General features: G+C 40.7%; 1 protein-coding gene across 1 annotated transcript in view; it reads left to right on the forward strand.

The window, feature by feature from the left end:
• PTPN4 (protein tyrosine phosphatase non-receptor type 4) overlaps nucleotides 1-12,049 on the forward strand; it is a 685,809-nt gene extending 673,760 nt beyond the window's left edge. The window contains exon 27 of the mRNA XM_029605153.1: nucleotides 6,805-12,049. Coding sequence (XP_029461013.1) covers nucleotides 6,805-6,894 — 90 coding nt within the window. The 3' untranslated portion in view covers nucleotides 6,895-12,049. The remainder of the gene's footprint in view (nucleotides 1-6,804) is intronic.
• Nucleotides 12,050-14,101: the final 2,052 nt, after the last annotated feature.

Consider the following 14,101-nt stretch of genomic DNA (forward strand, 5'->3'; position numbering starts at 1 on the left):
GGCATTCGTCCAATTCTGGACCTGCGTGCCCTCAACAAGTACCTCCAACGAGAAAAGTTCAAGATGGTAACCTTGGATTCCCTCCTTCCTCTTCTGCAAAGAGGAAACTGGCTCTGCTCTCTAGACCTCCAGGACATGTACACACACATTGCGATAACTCCATCTCATCGCAGATTTCTGAGATTTCTGGTAGGCCCCAAGCACTATCAGTACCGAGTGCTCCCATTCGACCTAGCATCTGCTCCATGAGTTTTCACCAAGTGTCTCGTAGTAGTAGCAGCCTTCCTCAGGACTCAAGGTGTCCACGTCTACCCCTATCTCGACGATAGGTTGATCAGGGCTCCCACTCAGCAAGCTGCTCTGTCGTCCCTACATCTTACCTTACACACTCTGATTTCGCTAGGATTTCTCGTCAACTACGCGAAATCCTGCTTAGTCCCATCTCAAACTTTGTCCTTCATAGGGGCAAACTTGGACACCTTTCAAGCAAAGGCTTTTCTGCCTCGACAGCGAGCTCTCACTCTCATTTCTCTCGCACACCAGCTACAGTCTCAACACTGTTCGACTGCACGAAACTTCCTCATCCTGCTGGGACACATGGCGTCCTCGGTACACGTTACCCCAGTGGCCCACTTGGCCATGAGAGTCATGCAGTGGACTCTAAGGTCACAATGGACTCAATCCGTTCAACCACTATCGACCGTTGTCCACATTACCGACCCACTTCGACAGTCTCTAGCTTGGTGGAAAAATCAGATGAATCTCCTCCAAGGCCTATTCTTCCAGGCTCCAGATCCTCAAATAACTCTTACCTCTGATGCTTCCAACCTCGGCTGGGGAGCACATGTCGCCAATTTGCAAACCCAAGGAGCTTGATCTCCAGAGGAAGCCAAACACCAAATAAATTTCCTGGAGCTACAAGCAATCAGATATGCTTTGAGTGTTTCAAGGTCATTTGTCCAACCAGGTCATCCTGATCGTGACAGACAATCAGGTGGCCATGTGGTACATCAACAAGCAGGGAGGAACGGGCTCCTACCTACTGTGTCAGGAAGCGGCACAGATATGGGCGGAGACCCTTTCTCACGCGATTGTACCTCAGGGCCACCTACTTGCCGGGAGTGGACAATGTGTTGGCAGACAAGCTGAGTCGCACCTTTCAGCCACACGAATGGTCTCTCAACCCCACAGTAGCTAACTCGATATTCCAACGCTGGGGTTATCCTCACATAGACCTCTTTGCATCACCTCAAAACCACAAAGTGGAGAACCTTTGCTCTCTCACTCGCAGCCCACACTCACAGCCACGAGATACGTTCTCCCTCTCATGGGCCACCGGATTCCTATATGCATTCCCTCCACTTCCACTTCTCTCGAAGGCTCTCGTGAAGTTACGTCAGGACAAGGGATCCATGATCCTGATAGCCCCTCACTGGCCACGCCAAGTGTGGTTTCCAATTCTTCAGGACCTCTCCATTCGCAGGCACATTCCCCAGGGGAAGGACCTGCTTCTGATCACCCAGGACGATGGGTGCCTACGCCACCCCAATCTTCAGGCCTTGTCCCTGACTGCCTGGACGTTGAAAAGCTAATTCTTCAGCCACTCAACTTTTCGGAGCCGGTTTCCCGTGTCCTGATTCCTTCACGGAAGCCTTCCACGAGAAAATCTTATTTTTACAAATGGAACAGGTTTAAGTCATGGTGTTCCTCACTGTCACTTGATCTTTTTACCTGTTCCACCACGAAGTTTCTAGACTATCTCTGGCTCTTATCAGTCAGGTCTAAAAACTTCTTCCATCAGGATGCATGTCAGTACGGTAGCCGCCTTCTATAAAGGTGTTGGGGATGTTCCCATTTCAGTACAACCCCTTGTCACACGCTTTTTGAAGGGCTTGCTCCACCTCAAACCTCCACTGTGCCCTCCGGCCCCTTCTTGGGACCTTAACCTGGTTTTGGGTTAGCTCATGAAACCTCCATTCGAGCCTCTCCAATCCTGTGATCTTCGCTATCTTACATGGAAAGTGATTTTTCTTCTGGCAATCACATCTGCTCGCAGAGTTAGTGAGTTACAGGCCCTAGTTACCTATCCGCCTTACACTAAACTTCTGCACGACCAGGTAGTACTCCACCCTCACCCTAAGTTTTTGCCTAAGGTAGTATCGGAGTTTCACATTAATCAATCCATTATACTACCCACCTTCTTTCCCAGGCCCCATTCTAATCCAGGAGAACAGGCTCTACCTACCCTTGACTGTAAACGGGCTCTAGCATTCTATCTAGGCCGTACAACTCCCCACAGGAAAAGCACTCAATTGTTTGTTTCTTTCAATTCCATCAAATTGGGGCAGCCTGTGGGTAAGCAGACTCTCTCCTCCTGGTTAGCAGACTGCATATCCTTTTGCTATCAACAAGCAGACATTCCACTTCAAGACCGTGTTAAAGCACACTCTGTCAGGGCTATGGCAACTTCAGTAACGCACCTACGTTCTGTGCCACTTCCTGATATTTATAGGGCTGCTACCTGCAGTTCTCTCCATACCTTTACAGCCCATTATTGTTTAGACAAGGCTGGAAGACAAGATTCCATCTTCGGCCAGTCTGTCTTGCGCAACCTTTTTGCACTTAATGTACCAACACCCTTCCGCCTGCCCGTTAGGGTTCAGGATGCCCTCTACCAAATTCCACCTCAATTGTTGTGCCTCTTGCACGTCTTTGGGTATATTTGGTGCATTTATCGGACATCCTCAGCTCGGTACTCACCCATATGTGAGGACTACCATCCTGCTTGTCCTGTGAGAAAGCAAATGTTGCTTACCTGTAACAGGTGTTCTCACAGGACAGCAGGATGTTAGTCCTCACGAAACCTGCCTGCCATCCCGTGGTGTTGGGTTTGTTACGTTTTCTTATTTTAGTTTTTGCACTTCCTGTAGCTTTAAACAAGACTGAAGGGGGACCCCTGCTGGCTGCAGGTTTAGTGCCTTGCTGGGCATGCCCAGTAGGTGCCAGTCAAAGTTCTAGAAACTTTGACAAAAGTGTTCCTTGATTGGGCTCCATCCTGTGATGTCACCCATATGTGAGGACTAACATCCTGCTGTCCTTTGAGAACACCTGTTACAGGTAAGCAACATTTGCTATAAGTGTTGTAAGTAATAGTTTTACCTCAGAAGACTGTATTTTTTCCTTTTTGTAAAATCTGTTATAAATGCATAATTTTTTAATTGTGAATGTGGGGAAGATACGACTGGGAGGGGTGGAGGTGCAACACTGTCAGGGTCACCTAGGGCATCTTAACACCCTGGCACTGGCCTACCTGAAAGGACATCTTGTTTTCTTCAGAGTCCATCAGAATTAGACTGAAGAAAAGTTAAGAGTTATTTGACTACTTTTCAGTATCATATTACTTTTTTTTTTTTTTTTGACCCGGTGTTTTTTTCGTGCTCAGAATCTGACTGCATGAGCCTTTATTCGCAATATCCTGGATTTTCTCCTAGTTTATACTCCCCCCTCCCCCCAATGTAAGTATTTGGGTTATTGCAGTGCTGGTTCTGGGCCTGAACCCTACAATCCTGGACCCTGAATCTCTGGCCACTGGGGGTTACCCTTGAGCGATGACCATGACTCCCTCCCCCCAACCCTTCACACTGGGGGGTGTGAAAGCCAACCCTTCAGCATCCCCCAGACCTGAGTCAGGAATTGAACCAGGATCCTTCTGCATAGCAGTATTGAATTAAAATAAACTTTTATTAAATCATTACTTTGAAAAGAAATCAACACATTCTTCCTTGTTCTTCTGATTCGTTTGCCATTTGTGTCCATAAAGATAGTTTGCAGCTGTATTTTTAGCCTGTTGTTATCCCAGCCCTGCACAAAGGCTTCCTGAGGGTGACACTTACAGCAGGGTCAGCAACCCTAAGGCTCCTGGTCTTGAAAAAAGATAGCTCTTGAACTGTGCTTTCTATAATGCTTAATTAACTGAACTTACCTTGAACATATTTGTATAATTTTAATGCTCCCATCTCTCAAATACCGAACTCTCAAATGCAGAGCAGCAGGGGCAGCATAATTCCTTTTTGGTTGGGGAGGGGAGCCAAGCCAACCAAATTCTGTCCCCTTCCTACCCCCTCCTTCTTTTCTGTGCCACTCACCGGTCTCGCTCTCTTGCTTCCCTGCCTGACTCACCTCTAGCTCTTTTCTCTTCCTCCAACCCCCCCCCCCCCCCCCACCTTGGATTCTCCTGTTCCATGGCAAAAGAAGAGTGGTGGTGCCTTCTGCTCTACTGCCTAGCCCAACTTTGAACCTGGTGGCTGTAAAGAGTCCAGTGGTGTTCAGTGCAGCAGTCAGGCCTAGAGCTGCAGAGGTGAAGGATACAGCTAATACAGCACTGCTGTTCTGCTGCCTTCCCTGCCCCCAATCTCCCTCAGCAATTCTGCGGGAAGGGCCAGATTTTGGTAACCCACCCCATTCCAATGCCCATGCAGTGCATCATTCCATCTGAGCTACAGTACAATTGCGTAAGCATGATAACATATAAAATCTATTGTGGAGGGTCCCCGGTGTGATTCCTGATTCAGGTTTCCACACCTCCGGTTGGCCAGGGACTGAGAATGCTGTGGAATCAAGTATGTTAACAGCCCCTGGAAGAGAGAGGAAATTATGGTCATGGTTTGGAAGGGGGAAGGCCACTGAAGTGCTTTTCATCTTTCTTGAGTGACAAAACACCCTGGGTTCACTGGGATGACAGAGATTCAGACGTATTGGTGTTAGTACGTGGGGTAGTGCAAAACTAGTTCTATCTTCCCTACATTTCAACCCTTAAATGGCCCCACTGGTCAATTTGGTTAGCATTTTGGCCTGAAGTACAATATGTTTCTGGATGACCTTCAGATACTTGTACATATAGGTAGAGATCAGATAATAGATATTGGAAATGTGAATGTGTGTTTGGGAGAGGTTGCTGGTTAGCTAGAAGATAGGTGGGTGAAGTTGAACCCAGGGAAAATAGAAGCATTATGAATTAGTCATAGGGATAGACCGCTGTTGGTGGATCTGGAGATTTCTATAGTGAAAATTCACCTTAAAGAGACAGTGGTTAGCTTAGGGGGTTATATTAGATAGCAAGCTCATGTTGAAGCCCCAAATTACATTGGTTATGCATGCTTCATTCTGCCATCTGAGACAGATCAGGCAATTGCAGTTCAACTTGACACCTAAGGATTTTGTGATGGTGATCCATTCTACAATTACTGTACATTTTAGACTTGATTACTATAACTCAATATATGAGAGATTATCTGGGTGCAGCCTAAAGTGGTTACAGCTGCAAGAAACATGACCACATAACCCCCAATTTTGAGTGGCTTTCAGTGGTTACCGGTAAGTCTAGAATTCAGTTCAGAGTACACTGGTTATTTGTGTTTATCAAGGCCTCCCTAAATATCTGACAGGTTTATTAGCCAGATCGAGCCTATGAGGGTGCTGATGCCCTCTCAGCAGTTCTTGGTGTTACTGCTATTAACAGAGCTTCAGAGAAATTGTAGCCATTATGGGCCTGTATTGTGGAATATGCTACCTCTCAAACTCAGGAGGGGGAATAATTATCTGAGATTTCGAAAGTTGGTGAAAGTATGGGTTTTAAGCCACTATTTCCTAGTTGAGCATTAGATTGAGGAATTAGTGAGAGTGACTGAGAATTCATCAAGTTAGGGTTGGGTTGAATCTCAGAGTGGAGGTTGATATGTTATGATGGGACTATAAGGATGTGGTTTTATGTTATTTTATGTATTTGGTTTACTATTTATTGATTATATCTCACCTTGATGGCTTTTGTTAAAATGGTGAGTAATTACATATAGATAGATAAGGGGAACATCTGATGGCTGGATTTAGAGCCCATGATTCAGGGTTCCACAAGAAGCCCTAGTGCTTGACCACCTGGGCTCAAGATTTTGTTGCAATGACCAGACTAGGAACAGTGGAAAAAAGTTTATTAAAATAGGGAAAAATGTTTCCAAGTAGTTGTGAATGAAGGCTCATGGTGCCAGGATTCCAGCCCTGTGATTGATCTAAATGAAATGGGTATGAGGACCTACTGGGCCAAAAAAAATTTCATTTGTTCATCATGTTCAGCCTCCTTCCATATGTCCTACATGACAGCTGTTAATTTTGGCCTTTTTCTATCTCTGTATCCTTTGATATCATTGTCAGGTAAGAATATCCTTAATTTCTATCTACTCATAGAAGATCAGATGGTAGACTGTTCCAGGTCCTCAGCATTCCTGCAAAAATATTCCTCCAAAGAGAGAAGATTTTTGCATGGATTCTTACTGATAGGACGAGGGACTTCTCAAGCTGAAAATTAGAGGTTAGAATAGTGCCTAGTAATCAGCTGTCATCTGGAACTGGTTACCCTGAACAATCCATCACATAAAGCTGGGTATGACCCTCTTAGTGTGAGATCGCCTCATCTCCTTCTTTCTCTAAATATCTTAAGTCTTTCTAGACTATGCAGGTAATGTAAATATTTGGTTCCTTCCTATGAGTCTTGCTGCTTTTCTGTGGAATTTCTCAATGTCATTGAGTCGTTACCTTGTAGAGGTTACCAGACCTGTACCCCATCTTTCAGATAAGGATTTAGTAAAGTCTCATGTAGTGGAAATTTTGTCTCCTTTTTAGGCCCCCTAGTTCTTGTAATGTTATTGAAACTTAAAATAGTGAGCAAATCAGTCAGTTTTGATGACTTGTAACTTTTAATTATTTTTTTTAATAAACCTTTTTTTTCCCTCCCCCCCCCCCCCCCCCCCTCAGAGTCAGTACAGATTTGTTTGTGAAGCTATCTTAAAGGTCTACGAGGAAGGATTCGTTAAACCCTTAAAGATGTCCTTGAATAAACAGTGAGCAAACGGGCTATGAAGCAAGCCGAAGACTCCTGTCCTATGACTGGATAACTGGCAGTGTTAATGGCGGCATAACCCTTCTCGCAAGAGGTGGTGATCGAGAACGGCCAAGCATTGAGAAAAGACTTTGAAATCTTCAGCACTGTTGCACTTTATGTTAAAAACAAAAATCAATCTCTTAAAAAAAAAAAAAAAAAATCTACATCTCTCATTCACTGCAAGATTATAATTTTCATTCTTTGCTTTGGGAAAAGAAAACCAGAACGAAGGACTTTTAATTTATGAAATGTCGTTGTAGTGCCATACAGTCCCTTTCCATTTAAAAGAAAAAAACAAACAAAACAAAAACAATTATGCGTACTCATAGCTACAAACAAGGCTTGAAATTATTTCAGTATCTGTTAGACACTCTGAGATATATATATATATGTATATATATATATATATATATATATATATATGAAAGCAAAGATAGTTCGCCAAAGGCTGTTTACAAAGAAAAAATTTATATACAGTCTCCAGATTTGCACCATTGTGTTTGTTGATGGTAATATATTTAGGTGCTTACTTGCTGACATAACACTATTTTGTCTTCCCCCTTCTTAATGGCTGACTGCTTAAGCTTTAAACAGGATTCCCATTTTTTCATATAACTAAAATTATCATTCAGAATCCAGATTCTCGGTGCATTTCCTGCATTTATTTTATGAACTAGTGAATTGCAGGTTAAATACTGCAGCAGAACAATGCAGAAAATGACTTTAAATGTGACACAAAATAAATGTGGAAATGCATGGAAACATGTAAAATGCCAGGAAAAGCAGAGCGCAAATGAAATCTGTTTCTTTGCAGCAGGAATAACTAGGATGCCTAGAGCTGTGGGTGGTTATTCCAGGTCATGTGACTCAAGATAACCTGATGCAACCAATGCCTACATCGCCACATTCTCTTCACAAGTGCCTTGAGATAGGAGGATTGAAAGGGCACTGTGTGGAAATTCACTGCGCATAATGTGATCATTTTATCCCTTGGTTAAGGTGGTAAACTGGCACCATGTCATAAGGAGCAGATGAGTCAATCCTGTGCTTTTCACCCCCTGTGTATCAGTCTTTTCATATTGAGAAATTCCCAGAATATTGGAAAAACCAGGATGGATTCCCCTTCTTTTGCCCGACGTGTTTGCATGCCACCAGTGGGCAGCATGAAGTAACTGCCATCATCGCCCCTGCCTTTGCATTGCTGGTACAGTGGACTTAATGGGCGAGGGGGGGGGGGGGAAGGAATATTTCTTTTTAATAGCCTCGTATGAAATTCCTTGTGTAGTGTCAGTCTCTATCTTTGCATATTTCATCTGGTAGACTCTAAACTGCAACACAGTTTAAACTTTTCAGCAGTGCTTGATAGCAGTTTAGTTTGTATTGACACATTTCCTCATCTATTCAATTCACTCTTTTTTCCAAGGTGCCCTGCTGGGTGATTTCAAGCCATGTTAGTGTAAAACCACTTTGACATTTCTTTAGGAAGGAATAAAACACTATATATATATTTGTTTTCATCTCTAAATGACACAGTCGTTTTGGTTCCATTACCTGTATATGTGCATGAATGTTCCAGATTTGTCTGCATTGTTTCTTATTTAATTAGCATGTCTGTATCAGGAGGCTTTTTGTCCATCTGTGAAACCATATCTTTGCTTACTTTCAAGTTGTGTATACTTTGTTGCTTTTCTGTTTTGGATTCTGCTGGAAGAAATACTATTGTGAGATATGTCCTAGCTTGGCTGTAGGTAAGTATGTGCTTTATGGCACTACCACTCTTTTGAATGTCTTGTGATAACCTAATTTTTGCCTACACTATATCTCAAAGTTTGAAGTCTAAACAAGAAAAAAGCCAGCTAAACCATACAAATTCACTGCCTGCTATATTTTTTTTTGTTTGTTTTTTTTTTTTTATATATGCTATCTAGAATTAAATAGCACATTCAATGCTGCATTTAAAAACCAAATGTGAACTTCTAAAAGATCTTTCTTTCAACTGGGAAAAATGTGTAAAACCTTCTTACATTTAGCCCTCTGAGTAGACAATTACAAAAGAAATTTCAATCAATTCATATCAATTAGGATAAAATTTTATAAGAGTAAAAACTCCAAAAGATGCTAAATGAACTATGTGTAATTTTAAAATATTTTTAAAAAGGTAAATATAATTTTGTACAATGAAAGAAAAATGATACAGTGTTTGGTCTGAAAAATATCAGTCATGTGCAAACATTCCATATAAAACTGATTGCGCAAAGCATGGAACCATTTGAGAATGTGGCTGTGGTATCCAGATGAAGACTTTACAATAGCTGGAAAGCAAATAGAAACCAGTCTGGCATTCATTCCTGGGTCCAGTGACAGCATGGAGTTTCTCTGATGTTGAAATGCCAAGGTCAGAAGACTTTTTACTTCTGCTATAGTTTGCTGTACGTGCACGACTGTTCTGAAATATTTGGGAGCATTTTAAGGAAACTGACCCCCAAAACTGTGGCAGGTTGCCCTTCTTGCTGAAAATAAACATTGGGAGATGTGAAAGCAAATATTTCCAAGCTACCACAATTAGAGTTTCATGCGATCTTTCATACATCTATCAAAGTATGTCTAATGCCAGAGCAGCAGACTTTACTCATTCCTTGTCTGTCCAGATACAAATTTTGCCTCACCTGAATATGTTGATAATTAAAACCTTGTTTCTAGGTCTGTTGATTAAAACAAAAAATAAGTTATGCAGAATAGGCCTCTCTCACTTTAATCTATTCTTTGTGATATCATTCCGCAGCCTAGACCCAAGTGCAAGATCAGGGCCCAGCAGTAATCCTTGATGTGACATGATTAAAGTATCCAGTTAGATAAACATCTGGTGGTGTTTGCTTCACAGAGTTGAGTTGAGAGTGCCTTGCATAGTTGAATCATTCCATTGCCAATGCATGAGAGATGATTTGTTTTATTAGTGTTAATAAATATTCTGGGAGAGTTCACAATAGGTTGAAACTGTTCTTCCACCATTACTAGAATTCTCTTATAGGGTTTCTCGTCAGCAGGTTGTATCTCAGGAAAGAACTGCTTAACTTCTTGATTTCTGTATTCTGCAAACATAAACTGCTTATAGGACAACCCAGGCTCTCCATTACTGTGAAGCTCTTCTATAAGATAGATCATTCTCAGCTGCCTGACCAGTGAGGACACAGCTTGACTGTTTGTGAAGCCTGCCCTGTGCTTAGAAAATATCATTTAAAGTGAATCTGTGGTCTGGAAATGTCAAGATTAGGTAGTCCTTTGACTGTCACTTGATGTGCGCCTTCAGGTATCTAAAACTACTGTGCTTTAGAGCTCTTATTCTCTGTGGAAGTGCAGGTTTATCTTATGCCATTGTTGATTCTAACCAAAGCCCTTCACTATAGATAGATAGATAGATCCCTCTTTAGAGTATGAATATGACCTGCCCCTTGATTACAATGAATTACAAAGGAGAAACATCTGCTAGCCCAGTTTATATAAAATTAGAAATCAGGTTTAATTTGCTGTGCATTGTCCAGTCTGGATCTTTCTATAAATTTACAGCAGCTTTGTCTGAATAACACAGCACCAGCCAATAAACCCTTCCTAATGTACAACTGAAGAGGTCATTGCATAGATATTTTTTCCTCCTAAAATGGGGTCGAAGACCGATATCTGACATAATCATAAGAAGGCGGCTTTAATTTGTGTATAACAGTTCATGAAGACAATTTGCAAGCGGCATAATCCCCAAATATCAATTATACTTTGGGATAGCTTTTCAAGTTTTGAGTTTTGAAATTTATCAGACATTTTGAACTGTCATTGACTAATTGGAGGGCTAGATTAAGCACTTAATTATTCAAAATGAAGGTGAAATAATCCCTTATATTAAGAAAGACTGCACATATGTATATGTATACACAGTACATAGAATTAGATGAGCTGTTTGTGCTGCCTTGGTGTACATTAAAATACTAGTCGCATACATTTTATAATCTTGTTGGGGAAATTCAGAATGAAGTCTTTACAGCAACATTATGTAGTAGTATCTGTGAAGCTGATATTCAAAACAGTTGTAGCCAAATCTTTGGGTTGAAAACTTCCCTGCCCCTGCTCAGTAGGTAAATTTTGTGCATGTAACTTGTGCGTGTTACTCATTGTGTATAAAATTTACCTGCATAAAAAGATGTGGGGATGTAGGCATTCCCAGGGCACAGTTAAACTTTGTGCTCACTACTGTTACTCAGAGCTGGCTGGATAAAGTTATGCACATAATTTTATCCAGCTAACTTTCATGCACACTGGCTTACTGAATATTGACCTCCATACTTTAAATATTCTTAAAGTTGCCAAAGCAGTTTGAGTTCGAGTACCATTTATACCACAGTGACGTGGGGTACACTTATTGGCCTCTTTTTTTGATCACCACAATAGTATCAGTTAAATGTAGGTCAGAAATCTTATCGCCATCTTGGCTAAAGCTTTAACTGCACATAGAAAATCAGGTTTAGGGCCTAATTTATCAAAAGTATATTTTTTCCAATACACAGAATGGGAGAAATCAGCTAACGAATTGGGTCCTTAGTGCACTAGCTAAGTGCAGTAGGCACACACATTTGCCAGAATAAATTACTCCTGGTGAGAGATAAAAGATCATCACCATTTAATGAACAAATAAATTGTTTTCCATCCCTCCAAAATGAAATGTACTGCTGAAAGAATTTGGTGAGCATACAGCAGGGAGAGGTGGAAAACCTTACGCCTTATTGCACCAGAAAGCATTATTTAGCTAAAGTAATCTTTCTACCTATTGTGGTACAAATGGCCTTAAAACTATTTTTGTACAGCCACTGAAAATCAAAACTGCTTTATTTTATTTTACTTTTCAGGTTATGAAGGTCTATATCGCTGTCCTAGTAAGGCTGGGGGAGGGAGGGAGAGAGAAAAACAAGATATTTTTGGTTCTTTCTATGTGAGTGTTTCATGCTGTAGAATACAAACATGAATGTACCTTTCACATGACTTTCAGAGTGGTTTAGAATTAAGACTGGATTTTATGAATAATTATTTTCATACCATTTCTTTAAAAAATATAAAGCAAAAAAGAAAAAAAAAGTTACATTTGTAACACTTCCATTATACAAAATGATTTTTTTAATGATAGTTCAAGTGGATTTCATTGTAAATAAGAGCAATATTATTGATGTTCACAATTCCGTGCCAGTGTGTGATGTATATATATTTTTTAAATCTTTATTTTGCTTTGATTGCAAATTGAATTGCCATTTATCCTTTTTTTTTTTTTTGATAGGCTTCTTACATAGTTACTTTTTGGGCTTTCCTTTTTTTCCTCTTGTGTGTGCATGTTTTTGTGCTAAATATGAAGTAATACACAGTTAGGCTGTTAAGCAACCAGAGATGGTTGCATCCATTCGTTTCAGAATCGTAACAAAAGCTTGGGTGTGTAGGATTTTGCCACTCAGTTTTATTGAGTTGGATGTATTTGATGTTTTAAATAATATGAAATTCTTAAGCAATAAAACTTAGCTGTTATATTTTTTACACACTGTTCTCGCTTCTTTTGCCCCCTTAGCCACTGACCCACATTACATCCAGCATTTTGATTTTCTTCTTTTATGGTTAGACAGCACTTCCAATTTGTTGCAAAGTAAAAAGAATCAAAGTGAGCATAATACTGAATTCAAGCCCTCAAAATTATCACAAATCACCAAAGTAATTTGTTCTCTGTGGTGCTATAGCACCAGAGGATTGGGGGCAGATATCTTTTTTGGAGCACTCAGTAAAGATGGTCACTCTTACTTCCCTCATTATTTCATCAGCCATCCTGATGATGATGGGTCATAGTCTGACAAGTAATGTTTTTTTTACAAGCATCTCAAATACCATGGGATGATAGAAACTAGCAAGGAAGGTGTTTAGAGGGTGAGCAAGATCACTGCTGCCATCTTTCTTGGAGAGGCATGGGAAATATTTCATTTAATTTTTAAGGCTGGTAAAGTTAGTTTGGGAGAAATTTTTAAAGTGTTTTATTTTTCGGCTTCCTCCCCATTTTCTCTCCTTCCAAGATCCATTGTTTTAATTGCACAAATCCCCTTGCTGCTCAAAGAATAGAGAAGGTTTATCTGAGATTTAACCCTGCTGAAATCTTCAATTAGCATCAACTGGTCTTGCAGCATGAATTGCCCTCTTAACCCTCTAAGGCCTATGCACATAATTTTCTGCCCTGTGTTCAAAGCCAAACAATTCTACTTGATCATGGATCTCCTATGAATAATTCAGATTGAACTGCTGAAAAAAATGGTAAAAAGGAATACAAATGATAAATAGATGCTGGAGAATTTCATTTGTTCTTTGAAAATATGGGATGTCTGCACCAGTGCTGGCTGACTATAACTCAACAGATATCCTACTTGAGGAGTCTTCCTTAGTTGTGACTGTATTTTCAAAAAACAAAGGAAATTCTCCAGCATCTGTTTACCATTTGTATTCATTTTTACCATTTTTTCTGCATTTTTCATAGGAGATCCATGTTCAAGTAGAATTGTTTGGGTTTGAACAAAGGGCAGAAATTGTGCTTAGCTAGTGGATCAGGGAAACATGCTGGCCTCCTGAATAATGAAATCTATAAAGAATGGATTGAATAGTGTTAGGTTTCACAGTAATTATCAGATAGGGTCAGCAGTTGAGTATACAACAGGTACATACAAGTAGGATGTTGAACACTTCTGCCCTTCCCTTAGGCACAAGAAAAATCATAGCCAAAATATTCATCTCAACATTTTTTTCCATAATGACATGACCATTGAAAATCCATCCTTTGAGTCATCAGCAGAATCCTTATCTTTCAAACAGGGCTCCAGTGGCAATAGGATGGGAGGGATGTAGCAGAGGCTTGGGGACGAATAAGATAATGGGTTCATAATTTGTTTGGGATAATGTTTCATGGGAATTAATGACCAAGTTAATAACATTTGAGTCTCTCTTTTCAACACGTAGAGGATAGCCCCCTAGAAAGAATAAAGTCAGAGATTGAAAGAAATGCTTCTCTGTCTCTCTTCTTGTTGTTGATTACCTGTTTCATCTTTCAGGCTAGTTATCTCTCTCTTTCAGACAGCATGTGATTCCTCTTCCTACCATTTCAAGCCT

This window comes from Rhinatrema bivittatum, chromosome 6, assembly GCF_901001135.1.
Source record: "Rhinatrema bivittatum chromosome 6, aRhiBiv1.1, whole genome shotgun sequence".
Taxonomy (NCBI): Eukaryota; Metazoa; Chordata; class Amphibia; order Gymnophiona; family Rhinatrematidae; genus Rhinatrema; species Rhinatrema bivittatum.